Here is a 20,937-nt window from a genome sequence, read left to right as displayed (position 1 = left end):
ACCAATATACAAGTGCTGGTCATATAATTAGAATATCATCAAAAAGTTTATTTATTTCACTAATTCCATTCAAAAAGTGAAATTTGTATATTATATTCATTCATTACACAGAGACTGGTATATTTCAAATGTTTATTTCTTTTAATTTTGATGATTATAACTGACAACTAAGGAAAATCCCAAATTCAGTATCTCAGAAAATTAGAATATTACTGAAGACCAATACAAAGAAAGGGTTTTTTAGAAATCTTGGCCAACTGAAAAGTATGAACATGAAAAGTATGAGCATGTACAGCACTGAATACTTAGTTGGGGCTCCTTTTGCCTGAATTACTGCAGCAATGTGGTGTGGCATGGAGTGAATCAGTCTGTGGCACTGCTCAGGTGTTATGAGAGCCCACTTGCTCTGATAGTGGCCTTCAGCTCTTCAGCATATTTGACATCTTCCTCTTCACAATACACCATAGATTTTCTATGGGGTTAATGTCAGGAGAGTTTGCTGGCCAATTAAGAACAGGGATACCATGGTCCTTAAACCAGGTACTGGTAGCTTTGGCACTGTGTGCAGGTGTCAAGTCCTGTTGGACAATGAAATCTGCATCGCCATAAAGTTGGTCAGCAGCAGGAAGCATGAAGTGCTCTAAAACTTCCTGTTATACGGCTGAGTTGACCTTGGACCTCAGAAAACACAGTGGACCAACACCAGCAGATGACATGGCATCCCAAACCATCACTGACTGTGGAAACTTTACACTGGACCTCAAGCAACGTGGATTGTGTGCCTCTCCTCTCTTCCTCCAGACTCTGGGACCCAGATTTCCGAAGGAAATACTAAATTTACTTTCATCGGAGAACATAACTTTGGACCACTGAGCAGCAGCAGCAGTCAGCAGCAGTCCAGTCCTTTTTGAAGCGAGATGCTTCTGACGCTGTCTGTTGTTCAAGAGTGGCTTGACACAAGGAATGCGACAGCTGAAACCCATGTCTTGCATACGTCTGTGCGTAGTGGTTCTTGAAGCACTGACTCCAGCTGCAGTCCACTCTTTGTGAATCTCCCCCACATTTTTGAATGGGTTTTGTTTCACAATCTTCTCCAGGGTGCGGTTTTCCCTATTGCTTGTACACTTTTTTTCTACCACATCTTATCCTTCCCTTTGCCTCTCACAGAGCTCTGTGAACAGCCAGCCTCCTTTGCAGTGAACTTTTGTGTCTTGCCCTCCTTGTGCAAGGTGTCAATGGTCGTCTTTTGGACAACTGTCAAGTCAGCAGTCTTCCCCATGATTGTGTAGCCTACAGAACTAGACTGAGAGACTATTTAAAGGCCTTTGCAGGTGATTTGAGTTAATTAGCTGATTAGAGTGTACAGTAGCACCAGATGTCTTCAATATTAAATCTTTTCACAATATTCTAATTTTCTGAGATACTGAATTTGGGATTTTCCTTAGTTGTCAGTTATAATAATCAAAATTAAAAGAAATAAACATTTGAAATATATCAGTCTGTGTGTAATGATTGAATATAATATACAATTTACACTTTTTGAATGGAATTAGTGAAATAAATCAACTTTTTGATGATATTCTAATTATATGACCAGCACCTGTATATATTTAAAACTCAAATACAATATACAATATACAAAATACAATAAATACAAACTCAACATTTCAAAATGCCGAATACCTTTTTCAATATATACTACTGTAACTCTATCAAAACACAGCAAACCCAATTCAAATGATTTTTTGTATCATTCGGTCAAAACATTAGCACAACTTTTCTATCCAACAGGAAAATATAGTCAATCATAGCACAGTGACTGTCAAAATACTATATATATATATATATAGTATATTTGGTTTTTAGTCACATGGTCAAGCAAGGGATAAAAGAAGACTGTAACTGTTGCTCTGGCTTTTTTCTCTGCTTACTCTTTCCTTTGCTGGAGCTCTCTTCTCTGGGCTCTGAACCCCTGTAGGTGGAAAACAAACAAACAAACATACAAATACACAGTCCAGCACACATTCTTACTCTTCATCCCTACCTCTTCTTCTCCCTTTTTCTGATCCAACTACTCTCCCAGGCATTCTTTTTGTTATCTCCCTGATATTGTGTTATGTTCTGCATCCACAAAACTAATTAAAAGATGTCTTTTTCGCTCTATGTTGATATAATGGAAAGAACATTAACACTGTGACTATTCCTCCAACAGAGAATGGAATCAAATATTTCTAAATATTTCACTGGTCTGCTACTTAAAAATGCTTGTCAGTCGGAACAATATTTTTTATAAAGAGATTTTTTTTTCCAATACTTTTGAGCTGCTGTTGTTGCAGAAGAAGAGGGTTTATACTATATTTAAGGATTGGAACATTAGGTCTTCATTTCTGACATGCTGTGTTTTAGCATTTGTAAATAAGACTAAAAAGTAGGGCTGTCACTTTTGTGAAAAAAGCCTTTTCGATTTTTATGACATAAGTGTTCATTGAATCGATTGTAAAATCGATTTTCCATTTCTAAAAAAAAAGACGTTTCCTTTTTCAACGCCAAATAACAGACGAACGTAAAGAGAGCGCTGGAAACACACAAGTCAGCAATATTTCTTATTTATTGGCATTAAAGCTGTAATCGGGCCTTAAAAGTTATACCCAACAGGACCCGCGCCCAACAGGTTTCTGCCCGAGCCCGACAAGTACATTTCGATTGACAGCTTTTTAAAAGCCCGAACCCGTTTACAGCCCGACATTCAAATACAGGTCCTTCTCAAAAAATTAGCATATTGTGATAAAGTTCATTATTTTCCATAATGTAATGATAAAAATTAAACTCATATATTTTAGATTCATTGCACCCCAACTGAAATATTTCAGGTCTTTTATTGTTTTAATACTGATGATTTTGGCATACAGCTCATGAAAACCCAAAATTCCTATCTCAAAAAATTTGCATATCATGAAAAGGTTCTCTAAACGAGCTATTAACCTAATCATCTGAATCAATTAATTAACTCTAAACACCTGCAAAAGATTCCTGAGGCTTTTAAAAACTCCCAGCCTGGTTCATTACTCAAAACCGCAATCATGGGTAAGACTGCCAACCTGACTGCTGTCCAGAAGGCCATCATTGACACCCTCAAGCGAGAGGGTAAGACACAGAAAGAAATTTCTGAATGAATAGGCTGTTCCCAGAGTGCTGTATCAAGGCACCTCAGTGGGAAGTCTGTGGGAAGGAAAAAGTGTGGCAAAAAACGCTGCACAACGAGAAGAGGTGACCGGACCCTGAGGAAGATTGTGGAGAAGGACCGATTCCAGACCTTGGGGGACCTGCGGAAGCAGTGGACTGAGTCTGGAGTAGAAACATCCAGAGGCACCATGCACAGGCATGTGCAGGAAATGGGCTACAAAGAAGCAGCACTGGACTGTTGCTCAGTGGTCCAAAGTACTTTTTTCGGATGAAAGCTAATTTTGCATGTCATTCGGAAATCAAGGTGCCAGAGTCTGGAGGAAGACTGAGGAGAAGGAAATGCCAAAATGCCTGAAGTCCAGTGTCAAGTACCCACAGTCAGTGATGGTTTGGGGTGCCATGTCAGCTGCTGGTGTTGGTCCACTGTGTTTTATCAAGGGCAGGGTCAATGCAGCTAGTTATCAGGAGATTTTGGAGCACTTCATGCTTCCATCTGCTGAAAAACTTTATGGAGATGAAGATTTCGTTTTTCAGCATGATCTGGCACCTGCTCACAGTGCCAAAACCACTGGTAAATGGTTTACTGACCATGGTATTACTGTGCTCAATTGGCCTGCCAACTCTCCTGACCTGAACCCCATAGAGAATCTGTGGGATATTGTGAAGAGAAAGTTGAGAGACGCAAGACCCAACACTCTGGATGAACTTAAGACTGCTATCGAAGCATCGTGGGCCTCCATAACACCTCAGCAGTGCCACAGGCTGATTGCCTCCATGCCACGCTGCATTGAAGCAGTCATTTCTGCAAAAGGATTCCTGACCAAGTATTGAGTGCATAACTGAACATAATTATTTGAAGGTTGCCTTTTTTTGTATTAAAAACACTTTTCTTTTATTAGTCGGAAGAAATATGCAAATTTTTTTAGATAGGAATCTTGGGTTTTCATGAGCTGTATGCCAAAATCATCAGTATTAAAACAATAAAAGACCTGAAATATTTCAGTTGGGGTGCAATGAATCTAAAATATATGAGTTTAATTTTTATCATTACATTATGGAAAATAATGAACTTTATCACAATATGTTAATTTTTTGAGAAGGACCTGTATGCACACACACAGCTCTTTTGCCTTTTGTCAAGAATGAGTCATTTATACATATTTTAAAATAATTTATTCATAACTAACGTAGACTAGGCCACTTGGAAGTTGGAATAAAGAAATAAAATAAGTCCTTTGTAACATCGTAACATCTCAGCACTCTAAATAGGCATAGGCTCATTAGCCTATAACGCACCAATAAAAACGAGTCTTTCTTAATAAATTAAATTAGGTTTCGTTTTAAATTAAGATGGGTATTTGGCAATAACGAAATTAAGATAAAGGCTCCGCCAGATTTGCTTCGCCACTAGCAGCTGACATTTAATAAAAGAATAATGCCAACATTAGCGTATATATTCTGTCCACATTATGCAGTTAAGACTCAATGAATATATAGCTATCATTTGAAAAACCTTTATTCACAGAGATTAGGCTAAGCCTACATGTTTTTGTGGAGGAAAATGATTGAATCCATTATAGATGGCTTCCATGCGTTCCTGCGCTCTCTGATGGTGTGTCAGTATTCACTCATTATTCTCATTATAAACATGGTCAAAACTTTTCCAAACCTCAGACTTTGCTTTAGTTGCTGGTGCAACCAAAACGTATTCGCCAGAGGCAAGCCTCCGTTTCACCTACTCAGCATCCATTTTCGCATCTTTCTCGCGCTAATCGAAACACATCACATGACCGCTCGTTTACCTCACAAACCAAGCCCGAGCCCGTGTAAGATGATATAAATTAAGCCCGAACCCGACCAAACCCAAGATCTTCAGCTCTAATTGGCATGAAGTTTCGTACAGAATAACAAACAGCAATTGGAGTGCAACATTCTCGAAAAAAATATATGCAGAGGGGACTGCTGCCATAACAAAAACGAAAAAAACATCACTGCAGGCTTCAACCCTGCTGCATTTATGATTTAGACAATTCAAGGCAATTAGGCTGCGCAAGGTGGGAGTATTACTGCCAATCTTTCACCACAAAAGCCGGTCGCTGTCAGCTGGTAATGGTGGCTCCTTTTCATAACTCAGCATCTCCTGTAAGAGGTCGCTTTCGACGTCACTGGGTCTTATAGGCGCGTATTTGCTGGTATTTTCTGTCCAGCTTTCGCAACGCCTGCACTATCGGAATTCTTTATTTTCTTTTTCTGCTTGTTTGTGAGTTTTTAATTGTTTAATTATTTAAAAATTAATAGTGTACATATTGGGTTAAAATCGATTCCCTATTTTCATTTTCGAAACTTTTTTTGGTTGGTCCGATCGATTGTGCAATCGATTTTCGAACGAAAAGTGACAGCCCTTCTAAAAAGATCAATGATTTTGGGTAAGCTTGTATGATAAGAAGATTTACGCATTTTAGAAACGTTAATTGACTGCATATTGTGTGAAATCAACATGAATTGTGTTAATGGTATGGTCACAAAAGACGGATGTTGTGCTAATTGTGTACAGAGTTTTTTAAAATGTGACTACAGACTGGACAAAATGATGTCAGCAATTAAAAAAAAAAAAAAAAAAAAACTAGTAACAAGTTTTGTATGTGTTTGTGTGAGGCTTTATGCATTTATTCATTTCAAAAAGTTCAGCAAAATCCTTGAGTGACAGCAAGCCCCAGTAGGCAACATTTTTCAAGATTTTCTTAAACGTTTTTATTTGTTCCCTGGTGAAAACCTACACACACACACACACACACACACACACACACACACACATACACACACACACACACACACACACACACACACACACAGTCACAAGCTTTAAAAGACTCTATGAGAGGAATCCTGTGCTCAAATGAAGCTCCTCACAGACTGTGAGAGTATTTTCTGATCAATGTGCTTCAGCTTTTGCCTGTGGGAGAGTTTTGCCTTTTCTCTCCTGGTTAGAGGACATCTTCACTCATTCTGTCCATTCCTGTCTTCCTTTTTCCTCTGGTTCTTTATCTCTGGACTGCAAAAGTGCAAAGCCTGCAGTGGCGCTTCACAGAGATGCTCCAACATCACATCTCTCTCTCTCTCTCTCTCTCCTGGCTGAAATCAATGTACACTGAGGCTTCTTGCATGTTTTTTAGTATTCAGAATGTCACTCCCATTCTTTTTAGCACAAACCTGCTTTATGTGTAAATGAGCCTCAGTATTGATTGTGCACAACCTAACACTCAGAAATGACCTGCATCATGACATGAGGATGGTGGCATGCAATTACTTGCAGCACATTTTGTGGCACATTTGCATTAACATGACTTGTATAACATCTTAAGTGAAACAGTGAATCTTTACATAATTCTTTTTATACTTTATATATGATTTCCTGGGTGAAATTAGACCTGAATTATGATACCTTCAGAGCAAACCATCTCTCACCCTTTACAGGTCTCAGTGCATGTTTGTATAGTCAGTTTGTTCTGTGCTGCTGTCTATCAAGTCTTAGCCAGCACTTCTTCAATTCTGTCCACTTAAACACACACACACACACACACACACACACACACACACAAACACACACACACCGTCCCAAGAGAGATCATTATCACATCCACCTTCATCACACACACGTGAGGCACTGAGTTGCAGAGATACTGCACACACACACACATAGTAAATCAAGTGTACTTTAACCTTTAAGGCTTGTTAGCAAACCTCTGAGTGCTTCCACATTGCTGAACCTCAAAACAATCGGTCTGCTGTTTATTTCCCCTGATTCACACTGAATCTAGGGACAGACTGACCCTGCGGTGAACGTATTGTAATGCTGGCCAGAAAAAAACATATGCAGAATGTCACAGACTCCCTCTAGGAGGGAACGAGGAAACACTGGAGATAACAATCCAAAGAAGAGAAACCAGGGAGACATCTACCAAGTAGACCGGACAAACAAGAACTGAAATGACTAGGGCTTTTAAAGGCAGGATAATTGGCGGAGGAACGAGACACACCTGGAATCAAATGAACACAACATGAGGAAGAATCTAAGTCACAGGAGTAAAAACACACACAGATATGTCCACAATCCTGACATAACGCCCCCTCCCAAAAGGTGCGTCCTCGCTTCATATCAACAACAGAGGGAGATGTGGGTGGGAACTTGGGAGGAGGTACCCACAGTGGAGCCGACGGAGGGAGGAGCCATGGAGGAGGGGGGCTGACCAGCTGTGGTGGAGCTGGTGGTGGAGGAGCCGGAGGTGGAGACAGAGAGCCAATTAGGCAGGGTGACGGGGTCGATCCGGAGGTCCTAGGCGGAGAAAATGGCGCCGGAGACCGACGGGGAGATGTGGATTCGGGAGGCCGCGGTTGAGCCGTGGTGACAGATGACTGAGCTGGAGCCAAGGGAAGGAAGTAGCCTGACAGAGCCGGAGGGACAGATGGACGAGGCGAAGCCAGAGGAGTGGAGTCCCAAGTCGCAGGATGGTCGACACCAAGGCGGAGATGAAGGGATGAGGGAGCCTTGCAGGGCTTGTGGACTGCCGGGCCATGACAGAGAGGAGGGAGCTAGGAGCCATGTTGGAGCTGACAGGTCAATGGAGTCCAGGCCACGGAGGCTGGAGGTGGGGTCAAGGGAGACTCCAGACACAGTAACGCAATCCTGAAGAGCTTGCACCGCATAGATAGATGATGGGCTGAAAGTGAGCAGAGGGGCTGCCAGATGACAGTGGAGGAGGAGGAGGAGGAGGAGGAGGAGGAGGCAGGAGAGGGTGGGAGGGAGGGCATTTTCAAGAAGCAGGCACTGTAGGATCGGAAGCCCCCTCAGGGCTGAACGAGGGAACCAAGGACAAGGGACTAAAAATTTTAAAAACTTGAAAACGTCAGAAAATTACTAGGGCTGGTAATTTAACACGTTAATTAGACTAATTAATAAAAAAAAAACGCATTAAAATTATTAATGCATTTGATGCACTTTCCCCGCCACAGACCTATGTGGATCATCTGCCATTTCATACAGTCGATTGATGACTAATATGAGGCAGGGCAACAACTTACTGCGTGATGGAGCAAAGAAAATGTCCCTAAAATTCATATGGGGCAAAATGTCCGTTTGAGATTGTGTCTCATATTTGCATCACATAGTTAAGAAATATCACACAGGCTGTTGGCTAAGTGCAATATCACACTAGTGCAAATGTGATACTCATCTTATACAACAGTTCATTAAGAAGTTAATATTGTGTTATTTAGGGATGCACCGAAATGAAAATTCTTGGCCGAAACCGAAAACTGAAAAAGAGAAAACCAAGGCCGAAAACCGAAACCGAAACACCGAAAGAAATTATGCCAATTATTAGTACCATTGCATTTATTGCTGTGACCGTGTACTAACTTTACTAAAATGAAGACATTGCAATTGCATAAATTAATATTAAAATTAATATTAAAGTTTCAAAGATAATTACAATTACATAAATTATAAAAAACATAAAAATACATAATTACAAATTATGCAAATATTTATTAAGCACATTGCAACAATGCACAGTATAAAATAAAATTCTAACAAAATTTATCCCACTCATGTGAATATTAAATAATAATGTACAGGCCTACTGGCCTGCAGAAAGGTTTTAAAATGAACTGTTCTCTCATAAAAACAATGCATTTAGGTGAAGTGCATTTGAAATTGTTCTCTGTAGGACTAGAAAGTGCATTACTTCTCCAGTATAGGCAAGAGGGTTATCACTTCTGGGGATGGGGACTTCAGACAGATAACCATCTAGCTGTTGAGCAGTTGAGCTTGTCATCTGCCTGACATTTGAGAAATATTTGAGAGAGTGTATTTAAATAGGGCCAAGGCATAAATAATTTTTTTTTATCAAATTAAAGCAGAAATCTAGCAGAAATATGGCTACAATCTGATATTATGTATGTATATGTATATATATATATATATGTGTGTGTGTGTGTGTATATATATATATATATATATATATATATATATATATATATATATATATATATATACATGCACCCTCTATGTCTGATATGATATATATATATATATATATATATATATATATATATATATATATATATATATATATATATATATATATATATATATATATATATACATGCACCCTCGATGTCTGATATGATATATATATATATATATATATATATATATATAAAATGTCACATATATAGTAGCCTAAGAACAAAATAGCCAACGTATTATTATTATTTGAGGCACTTTCTTGCAGAATTTCACTGAACATATCAGACAACGAGGGAGCATGCCCCTCATCTGGTGCAGAGACGAGTCTTTCTTTCTGCGCTCTGATCTGTCTCCTGCGCTTGGCGCTTCTCCGTCTCCACGCGGGTTCTCCGCATCCAGCGCGGCCTGGATCATTTCTCGTGCGCGCTGCCTTATTTCTGCATCCAAGTAATGGTCTTTATAACGTGGATCAAGCACATTCGCGATGAAGTGCAGAGGATCCGAAAAGATCTCAGTGAGACGTGTGCTGACAGACTCTATAAGACTGTACTTTTCTTTGTTTTCACTTTGTGGTCCATCTCAATCTCTTTGTTAGGAGACGCTTTAGTGCTGCGAATAAAGGAATAAGAATAGAGAGAATGTTCTCTATTAAAACCCACTGGTGTGAAGTGAATGTCGCGGGGAGCCCGTGTTCTGTGCTATGCAGGTGCACGTGCAGGTCGCGGTTTCTGTTTGTGTCATCACCAGGGCCGGCTTTGCCGACAGGCGACACAGGTGGCTGCCTGCTGCGCCATCTGCCAGACGGGGCGCAAAATTGCAGAATTAAAAAAAAAAAAGTTAATTAAATGTATGTATCGTATTATGAAAGCTGCGCACACGCTGTACACTTTTACTGTGCACTGTCCACACACTGCTTGTATTTGTCCATTTCTTTTACTAGATTTACAAACCTAAAAAACGACTGAGTCACTCTGACAGGCAGCTGTGAAACTCAGCTGCTCAGCAACCGACTCTCTAGCCTTGGGCACCAAATAACCTAGAGCCGGCCCTGGTCATCACAACATTTCGGCCGTGTTGTTTCGGTGATAAAACTCTTTCGGTGTTTCGGTGGCCGAATATTCGGTGCATCCCTAGTGTTATTTTAGACACAATGTTGTCTGTTTTGCTTAATTTTGCCAACCAGTAGATAAAGACAAAGCAGAACTGTTCATCTCCGAGCAAACCACAGCTTCTTAATCCACGTTTTGAACGAATTGGGTGAACCATTTGGCATGTTGAACCATTGGCATACGCGTTGGCTTTGAAGTGGTGCTGCACAGCCCGATCTGCGTATGACATCAAAGTACAGCGAGAGCGATTCAAAAGCACAAGGAGTCATCTGCTCTCTAAGAAGCTCTTGCGTTATTTTGATGTCACACACCGATCGGTCTGATGATGATGATCCACTTCAAGGCTAATGATTCATGAACCATTCATAAAGAACCATTTACTTCACTCCTGAATAAATCAGCCATTTGAACAAATCAAATGAATTAATAAATGACTCGATGACTTAATCCAAGACATTACCACCACCTACTGGCAGTTTTAGTTTATTATTTAGAGTATCATTTCATTAAATAAATAATTTCAGATTTTCATAGTAATAATAATAAAATAAAAATAAATTATTCAAGTTATAGTTCACCCAACCAAAAATGACAATTCTGTCATCATTTACTCAGATGGTCCAAAAGAGTAGTATGTAATAAATTTTATAAAACAAAATATTTTTTGCTGAACCTACTTTTTGTAACGTCTATTTGATGCTTTACACAACAATGACTTTAAATTATTTTTTGGGAGTAATTTCTCCAAATATACTTCCATAATATGTCACATTTCTGAGTTAAACTAAATATACAGTGGGAAAAAATGTACTACAGCAGTACTAGATTTTAAAGTGACTAAGTTTTTAAAGAATGTTTTGCTATTTTATGTTTTAAAAGTCAGCAAAATTATTAAAAGTATGAAATATTCTGTATTAAATTTGTGATTTCGCGGCACAAGCACATGGTAAACGTCAAATATCTACTATATACTTTTGGGGAAAAAAATCAGCATTCAAAAGGGTTTATTTTTTTATTTTATTTTTTTCAGAGGGTTATTTCTGTGAAAACACTGGGACTCTTTTTGGATTTCATAGAAAGAGAAAAACTAATAATAATCTTGTTAAATTCATCAATAATGTCTGTATGTATAATATGTTTATGTTATTTCACAGTTCATTAATGTTAAATGCTTTAGTAAATGCCTAGATTAGCATTAATAAATGCTGTAGAAATTAGTTCATGTTAACTAATGCAGTTAACTGATGTTTACAAATTAAACCAAATAAAGAAAGCTAATTTAATTTCCTCTTGAACAACATGCACTGATGAATCATGCATAATAAAACCAGAAATCATTAAACTAAACAAGGCCAACTATTATTTTAATCATAGTAGTTAATATGTTTCATGTTGTATTTAAACACTTATTAAAGTCTGTCCATCTGCTGACGAAATATATGAAAATGCATGAACTGATTAAATGTATGGTCTTAATGCACTAAGAGTCACTTTGGATAAAAGCACCTGCCGAATGCATAAATCTAAATGTAAATGAAATATCTAATGAACAGTCTGACTTTAGCAAATACAATCTGCGGTCATGCATTTGGCAGATGCTTTTATCTGAAGTGACATGTTGCATTTAAAGTCTGCATTTGATCAGTTCATGCATTCCTTGAGAATCGAACCCATGACCTTTGCGCTGCTTTAGTGTTTCAGCTGCTGTGATTTTTTTACATGTTCTGAAGCTATATTTCATTTGCTCTATTTACAGAAACTCATACCTTCACATTAAGCTTCCATCTTCCACATCTGAGGTTAGTTATGTTTGCAGGAGGTGCAGAAGTGTTTGACGGTCTCATGACTAATGAGTTCCACATTCTCCGTGTGAACTTTAGAAAGGCATGCTAGGAAATGCTGCATATGGTTCTATAAGGAGCTGCAGATGAAAGCAGATCCGCACTGCCCTCTACTGACACCACAAACCATCATACTGAACACTCAAACAGATACACACTATTTAAAACATGCACTACATGAAACTTAACTCAGTTACATGTAAAAATTATGTGAAATGTTCCCCACATTTGAAATGTTCCAAAACAACACACACATAATAAATTTCTTCATTTCTTAATAATGTTTCTGGGGTAGGTTTTCTATCATGTGGTAGGAGTCACACGTCCCCATGTTGAACCTCGAGCAAACTGTGCACATAAAACCTGATCTCAAATGCAGATAATCTTCTCTGATTCAGATTAAATCGGCTGTCGGCTCTCATTGATTACATCTGCTCCGCAGCTCTTATTGTCCTTAAAACAGTCCTGTCTCTGCAGGACACTCTGTGATGTGCATCGTAATATTAAAATCCACATCTCCTTAGACAGACCAAGATATGTGGATGGGACGCCGTCGCACCTCCCACTTTGACTCTGCATGTAGAGGCCTCACAGAGGAGCGTAACCATGGCGACGCTAACAGGGTTTCCATGTGCTGTTACGGGCCTCTAGCTGGCGGTGCATGGCTTTAATCAGCATGCTAATTTCCCACCAACAGTGAACAAATCTACCAGTGCAGACACAACACATTGTAATTAGAGCAAAACACACAGCCGAAGCCACATTACTGGCTAGCATCTGCGAGATCTCTTTAATGCATCCATTTATTCACACACATAGTAATAAAATATTGTGATATGTTGTTTACAATAGTATTGTTATTGTTGTAATGATTAAAAAGTTGACATTATCAAGTATGTCACTTCAAAACAAACAAAAACAGGCCATAAGAGAGGCCCAGCAGAATGCAATTAAAATGACCTCCAGATTTAATCTATGAAGGTAAAAATGCCCCTCTTTGAGTTTTTGTCTTGTATTTCTACATATCTGCATATACCAAATATCTGCATGACTGCAAATGTCACTTTAATTTTATTCCATTCAAAAACAGTTCTCACCAGCAAGAGAAAAAAAACATGATAATAATAACAATGATAACAGATTCTTGTTATTATTAAATGATTTACAATTATTAGTTTATTTATTTGAAATGTGATTTTTACAATTGCTTTTCACTTCGTTCCTGAATTAATTACATCGCGCAACATCAAGACAAACATCTTGTACATTAAAACAAAAGCTAGGCGAAGGTCATAAACTTCTCAATGCCCCACTGACCTTGGTACAGAGAGGGATCAAATTGTGAGTACATCGATGCTGGAGAAGCTCATGCTGCTGTTCTGTCCACAAACAAGGGATTCCAACCTTCAATGAAAGATTGCTTCAAATCTTTCATATTTATTCTTTCAGTCTGGCAGAATGATGGGGAAGAGAGCCTTCCAGGAAAAGGTCACATCTTACCCATAGGGAGGTAACATGTGGAGATACTGATATGGACTGACCCAGGGGGCAGTACTACATATGGGATGGATCTCTGAGGCAGGTCCTACGGAACAACTGCCAGAAGAGACTGACAGAACGGGTCTTTCTTTGAGAATATGGTTACCTGACCATTGAGCCAGCGGCGGAGCAGAAAGAAAAGAAAAAAAAAGATACTTCCCGCTGGGGGAAGGAGCGGTGCTGTCATCACCACCTTCTGATGAGCAGTTTCCCACATCTCATGTCAGGGCCGCTTCGATGTCTTCCTTGAGGACTTGGTGGCCCTGTGCAACACATGGGAGCCGCCATCCTGCGTGAAGCTCAACGTAGCTGCATTGATGATGTCACAGCATGGGACGGAGGAGCTGTGGAGGACGCAGGAGGGCACCCACGGCAATGAGCAGGCCGAGGCACAGCCCACGATGGAACAGTGAGAGCCGGAGGATCACATCGAGGCATGATTTGCTAAATGGCCTCAGCCTGCTTCTTTACAGCTGAGAACTTCTGGGCAATGTCCTCGACAATATCGCCGAACAGGCCAGCCTCGGACATGGGAGCATCAAGAAAGTGCACTTTGTCATCGTATCTCATCCCAATTAGGTTGAGCCAGAGATTCCTCTTTTGGACCACTAACATGGACACATGTTTTAATGCCTTGGCTTGGTGTACCTGCAGGATAGCCATGGCATGCAGGGCAGACAGGAGACATGGACGATACTCCCAAGTGGTGGCGTTTTGCGGGCACAGGTGCACCGCAATCATTCACTCCGCCTAGGGAATGTCTATGTACCTCCTAGCTGCCCTGCCATTGAGGGTAGTGAGGACGGAGGAAGGAGACTGGGCTTAGAATGAAACACTGGGACTGCCATGAGAAGGGCCAGCGGAATCATCCGGAAGCCACACAGGACAAGTGCTGAGGGAGGAGTGAGAGGTCTGTGGGGTGTGGCCTGGCGAAGAGGCTCTCACTGTAACCCTCAGATCTTCTAGAGCACTAGCTGGAGGTCCTAGAGAAACTGGGATGGGTCTGATCTTTCCCTTTAAGAACAGAGAGACGCAATGGCAGTGTTGCCATGGTCAGGCACTCACAGTAACTTGACGTTTGAGCTTGGGGGGCAAACCCAGATGGTCGATTTGGTCAGTCGTACTTTTAAACATATTTTAGTTTTGCTATGGTAAATCTACAAATTCACATTCACATAGAGCAGCAGCAGCAAGCGCGTGAGGCTTTCATGGCAACCAGTTACACCGCATGCAAATTACAGTAGTGCTTCTATTTTTCCACACTAAATTTAGCAATAAACCTGTTGAAAATGCACAATAATCATGTCTGGCAAAACTATCTCAATTAAGGAGGCTTTTATAATGCAAATCAAGGAGTGAATTACTCATCCACTATCCATTTGTTGGGCTTGATTCAAGTTAATGTACACTGGCAAGTGCACACTTTCTATACTGAATAGACTATAAACAGTTTATATTCTAAAATCTATTTATAGCTTGCGTGTTTGGTGTAAATAACATACAGTATGGATGCAAATGGTCGCCATGTCGCCATGTCTGGGTTGGTGCCCAGACATGGAAGACAACACTTGTGGCTGTCGTAAGAGGAAGGAAATGATCACAACCAAGATGACAAAAAAAAAAAAAATGGCATTTTTAAAAAGATTTTCTTGTACGTTTAGGCTTTAAAGCAAGAACAAATATCTACCAGTGGGTCAGAAAATTTAAATTGAAACAAATCTTTTTATATATATATATACAATTTATATATATAAAATAAGACTTTTATATGTATAAAATAAGACTTATTTACTTAAGTCATTTTGCTTCTCAAGTAAATGTATCTTGATTTAAAAATGTTTAGATATTTTTACTGGAGAACGACATTGAGTAAGACAATTTTTATTAGATTTTTTTCAGTATTTTATGACAAAAGCTGACTCATTTATGTTTATTTCTCAGAGGATTTTTTTTGAGAAACATTTGTGACAAGTTCTCTAACTGAGGTTTAGGATCTTCTTAGGGTTTTCTTGTCTCTAGTGAGCAGTCGTTTGTTGCGTATTATGAGGCATTTAAATGAAAGACAATGAAAGCAGCGGTGCAGCTGAACGGCCCCCGTGAGGACCGGAGGTGTGTCTCATTCTGTTTGCTAGACCGCAGGGATCCACTTCAAAACCAACTGGCCAGAACTTAAAAAGCCATTTTCAGAGTGATTTGGAAAAGATTACAGCTGAACCATTCTCTGATAAGCCTGACATATCTGTGTGCTGAATACAAATCAGCGCTTACTGCTGTAAACAGCACTCATGCTAATACAAGATGACAGCCAGAGAACGAGAGTTTAAATAAAATGGATTATAGATGAAATTTTGACAATTCGCACAGAAGCTGATGTTTACTTTTTAGAGTCAAACTTGATCGCCAGTGTATTTTTATGTACATGTAAACCCACATTTTATGATTAATCTCAATGAAAACAGCATTTGATCTAGTGCATTTGATTTGGGTCTGTTCACAGTGCAAAAAAAAAAGAAAGAAAGAAAGAAAGAAAGAAAGAAAGAAAGAAAGAAAGAAACTTTTTTTTCTAGTACAACTAAACTTTCTTAAATTGATGCATTAACTTGAGAATGACAATAACTTTTAGACATTTAGAATCCAAACATTCATATTAAAGACTATAAATATGTTATGGTTATAATCTGTTTTGGGTTTAGTTTTCTGTGTTTTCCTTCTCCTGCCTTGCGTGTTCCCATGGTTGTTGATTTAATTTGCTCATTAGTCATTATAAGTTAACTTCCTACACCTGTTTTTCCCTCGTCAGCTGCCTTATGACCACAACAACATTGGGAAACCTCTTTACCCACGCACGCAATATCCAAATAATAAACAAACGATTATGTTAACAAATGGTTGGTATGTTATGTTCTTGAGATTTGGGGCATGTGTATAACAATATTGAAAAATGTACATCTGAAATGCTAACTTGTGCAGTGATGTAAAAGGCTAAAAATTGCATATTTTTACAACAGTAAACAACCAAATTCCACCTGTGATCACAAAAGGATGTTATTAAAATCACTCGATCGGGGTTTAAAGTGAGTTTTGAGTAAAAGTGTACTAATAATTTCATAAATAGTCTGATGTAGCTTGATGCTAACGTTAGCTCTAATGCTGCTACATAGCAGGGGCATTTCTTCTCCATAATGCATTTTTTCATAATAATTCACATAAGGTCGTAAGAAAATGTTTTGTTGTATTTTTATAGTAAGGCTTTTAATAAATAAGGGGGAAAATATACTGAGATTGAAGCGATGTGTCTTGGTAAACCTTGAAATACCAGAACAAAGGCTAATAAAGGTGGAATAAAAACAAAAGAATAATGATAAGAAAATAATGCGGATAAGGTGTCATACCTGGCAGAGGTGTGAAAGGCTTGTTTTGTAAAAACAATAGAACCATGAATGGGGCAGAATTCAGAGCCAAACATAATGACAGAGCACATATGTGAGCTTTACATGTGAGTTTACAGAAGATGACAGGGGTCATAAATCAAATTGATTAGCCTTCTCTAAAAACACACATGACATGGCCTTGAAAATGTTTCATAAAATTCACAGTTTTACAGATTATATTATGAAATTTTAAATAAGCATTAGTAGACTTGTGGCTTCAGCTACAATATGTTTCTAAACTCATATCCTACATCAAAACAATTTAAAATAAATTGTTGTGGATTATCCCAGTCTTCTTCATTTACCTTTAGAGACAGAATAACCGACCTACAAAGTATTTAATATAGCAGTATTTTTCTATCTATTTGTTTTCCTCCTTCCGGAATGGCTATCCCTGCCGTACAACTCCTTTACCTGGAGCAACAGGACCATTCGCTGGAGGACCATACCAGGAACTTTTTAGATCTGGCATGCCTTACACACTTCCTAGACCGCTCGCTCTGCGTATTCTACACCACCAGCCTAAGCGAGCAGTGTAAGGCATGCCTGCCAGCAAACAGTCCCAAGGAGTATTTCGTGAAGTGGTGCTGGAGAGAAATGGACTCTATATCTCCATCTGCCCCACAAAGGAGGACATCTCCAGCCCCACTCATGAACCAGAGACCAGCCAGCCATCATCCTGCTCCATGGAGTTACTGCCTGAGCCCACTGCAGACGGAGAGCCTAAGCCCATTGCAACCGAGCCAAACATTAACATGGAGCCTGACCCTCGATCAGCGTCTGAACTTCAGCTAAGTCTTCAGCTAAGCCTGGGCATGAGGATCCCCTGTTTCCGCCTCCAGCCTCTGAGCCCTGGATTCCAACTCATTCCATTCAAAGCCCTCGTCTCTACCATCGCCCGCCATCCCACCAGCTCCACCGGGCTCCCTCATCCCTCCGGCTCCGCCTTGGTCAGTCATCGGCCAACCACTGCCTTATGGACTCCACTCCTCTGGCTTCGTCTTGTCACTCTGTCCCTCTGGCTCTGTCAGGCTCCTCTTTTCTTCCGGCTCCGCCTCCATCCTCAGTCGCTCCGCCGTGGTCTTCCAGAGCCCCGCCTCTGCCTCGGTAACATGAGCCTTCAGCTCCACCTTGGCCCTCTGGATCCTCAGTGTCACCCTGGCTCTCTGTCTGCTTGACTCCATCCTGGGCTCCTCATCCATTGGCTCAGACTCCGTCAGCCGGCCCCCTGGTGTTGTCAGCCTCAACTCCAACATGGCTCCTCCCACCGTCGACTACATTGTGGGCCGCTATCCTGGCTGGCCTCTGGAGTTCCATCTGGCTCCTCCCCCCATCCACTCTTCCCTGGCCCTGTGGACTATTTTCCCTTTCCTTTGCCCGACCCACGCCCACCTTCTGAACCCCCACCCTTGTTTTGGTTATTTCCCTTCTCCTGTCTTGTTTGTTTTCCATGGTGGTTTTTAATTTGCTCATTAGTCAACTCCCTCCACCTGTTTTTCCCTTGTCAGCTGTCTTAAAGTATTCTTCCTGTTTAGTATTTTGTTGGTTATTAATGTTTGTTACCACCTGAATCGTTTCCTTGCCTGAGTTTTATGGGGATTACATCATTAAAGACTTTTCGTTGTGGATTTATCCTGGTCTTCTTCATCTTCCTTTAGAGACTGTTACAAAATGTATACTTCTGTACAAAAATTGTTCTATTCAGAAAAACTTAATAGATACATAATTTTACAGATTATTGGCCAAAATCACAGTAATATTAAATCATGTAAGCAAAAAAAAAAAAAGTTTAAAGTTAATACTTTTTAGTTAATACTAATTTTTTTTAATTTATTTTTTTCAATGCATAAGCAATTCCGCTCTTACCACATTATATTAATGGCAAACTGCAGGTTACTGTAATACTAAAGAAATTTTGTGAGAAAGATTTATTTTTGAATGACACATTTTTCTACTCCGTCCAGATCACATTAATGCAATAATGCATAAATAAAAAAAATATTAAATGTAAATTACAATTCTAATATTAAGTAATCTACTATTTAATCTGTAAAAAAATATTGAACATTTCATGGATAATACTTAGAAGGATAATAATCTTCATAAAACGTGTGTTAGTGTGCTGTGCGTGTGGTTGCCAGGGTGTTGCTATGACTGTGTGTCACTCACGTGGTGAAGGCGGGGTTATATTTGGCTCCCAGGTAATATGAGTACAGGTTGAACATGCCGATCATAAAGGCCACGAAAACCATGATGAAGATGACCATGAACTTGAAGATGTCCTTCACCGTTCGTCCAAGAGAGATCTGCAGCGGGCCAAAGCTCTCATTGGCTGGCAGGATGTAGGCGATGCGAGAGAAGCTCAGGACCACAGCGATGGAGTACAGACCCTCCGAGATCAGCTGAGGATCCGACGGCCTCCACCTGTTCCTCGCTGCAACAGAGACACACACAGAGAGCTTGTACTGTCGTACATTATGTAACTGGAATCAGATTCAGATTAAAAGGAATGGTAATGTCACGCATGTTCGGGGTTTGATGGTTTGGATCCAAAGAGAATCAGAGGGAGGACGTCAAAGGTGGAGATTGCTAATGAAGGCTTTGTTCAAGAACTCAGTGACCACAATGAAGACCAAACACACAGTCAATGGTAAAGCTGATTCAAAGATTTCACCAGCACACACACTCTTTATGTATGTATACATACAGTATATGATTGTGATTTCAAGAGCTGCGATATCACTTTCACACCAGCAGATAGCAGCATTGATTACATATAACAGCTCTATCATACTAAACATACCATCTCAGAGGTATGTATAATGTATGCATGCTTTACTCAAACAAAGTACTGACTAGTGCTATTTTAGTATTATTTATGTATTATTTTGTATGTATTAAAATTTTGAATTAGCCTTTATTTATATATTTTTGTATCTCATTTTTAATGTTTAAATTTCAGTATTTTTGTGGATTTTTAATATTTCAGTTTTACTTCTTTTTAATTTTTTTATTGTAAAAGACAACATTGCTTAGTTTGATTTATTTTGTCTTGATCTACTAAAATAACTAAAAAATTAACTAAAATAATAATTAATTTCTTAAACTTTAATTAAAATTAAAAGGGGGGGAAATCTAAATATTAATAAAAATCTCAATGCTAAAACAAAATTTTAAGTTTTTCATCTAATATTAATATTTCATTTCATTTTATTTGTTTTTTTTATCAGTTAACAAAAACGTTAACAATAGCAACATTCGTTTTTCCATACAGTCTAACAATAAATTTAAATCAATATCATTTAATGTCAAATAAATATCAATAATTTTTCTCAATTTGGATTTGTTGCACACTCTGTTTCATATACTAGTGAGTTTATTTATTTATCATGGCTATGTTAGTAATTTAATTCAAGAATAGTAGCTGTACAGAAAAGTTCAGGCAGTACATAAGAGTTAAGGCCCGTTCACACCAAGCACGATAACTATAAAGATAACGATAAAGATATTGTTCTCAATATTAAAGATTAGCAGAGTCCACACTACAACTATAACGATAAAGGCATAGAGAAAAGGTATTGTTGGAATCTTTTTCAGAACGATTTTTTTTCCAGCTGATGAACGATACAAACATTGACATCCAATCAGAATCCACCCTGCTATAACGAGCTCGAGGATTTAAAGCGGCAGACGCATGTGTGCTCAGAATAAACAGACGATATCGTTCGCTGGTGTGGACGCTAATATCGTTATCTTAATAGTTATCGTTCTTGGTGTGAACGGGGCTTTACAGCTAATCTCTTAGT

General features: G+C 39.2%; 1 protein-coding gene across 1 annotated transcript in view; it reads right to left on the bottom strand.

The window, feature by feature from the left end:
• LOC132113954 (short transient receptor potential channel 7-like) overlaps positions 1-20,937 on the bottom strand; it is a 100,598-nt gene that overhangs the window by 12,657 nt on the left and 67,004 nt on the right. Inside the window, exon 7 of the mRNA XM_059522024.1 lies at positions 19,301-19,565. Coding sequence (XP_059378007.1) covers positions 19,301-19,565 — 265 coding nt within the window. The remainder of the gene's footprint in view (positions 1-19,300; positions 19,566-20,937) is intronic.

The sequence above is a fragment of the Carassius carassius genome, chromosome 33 (assembly GCF_963082965.1).
Source record: "Carassius carassius chromosome 33, fCarCar2.1, whole genome shotgun sequence".
NCBI lineage: Eukaryota > Metazoa > Chordata > Actinopteri > Cypriniformes > Cyprinidae > Carassius > Carassius carassius.
Note: the sequence above shows the minus strand (reverse complement) of the source record. Positions and strands in the feature narration are given on the sequence as shown.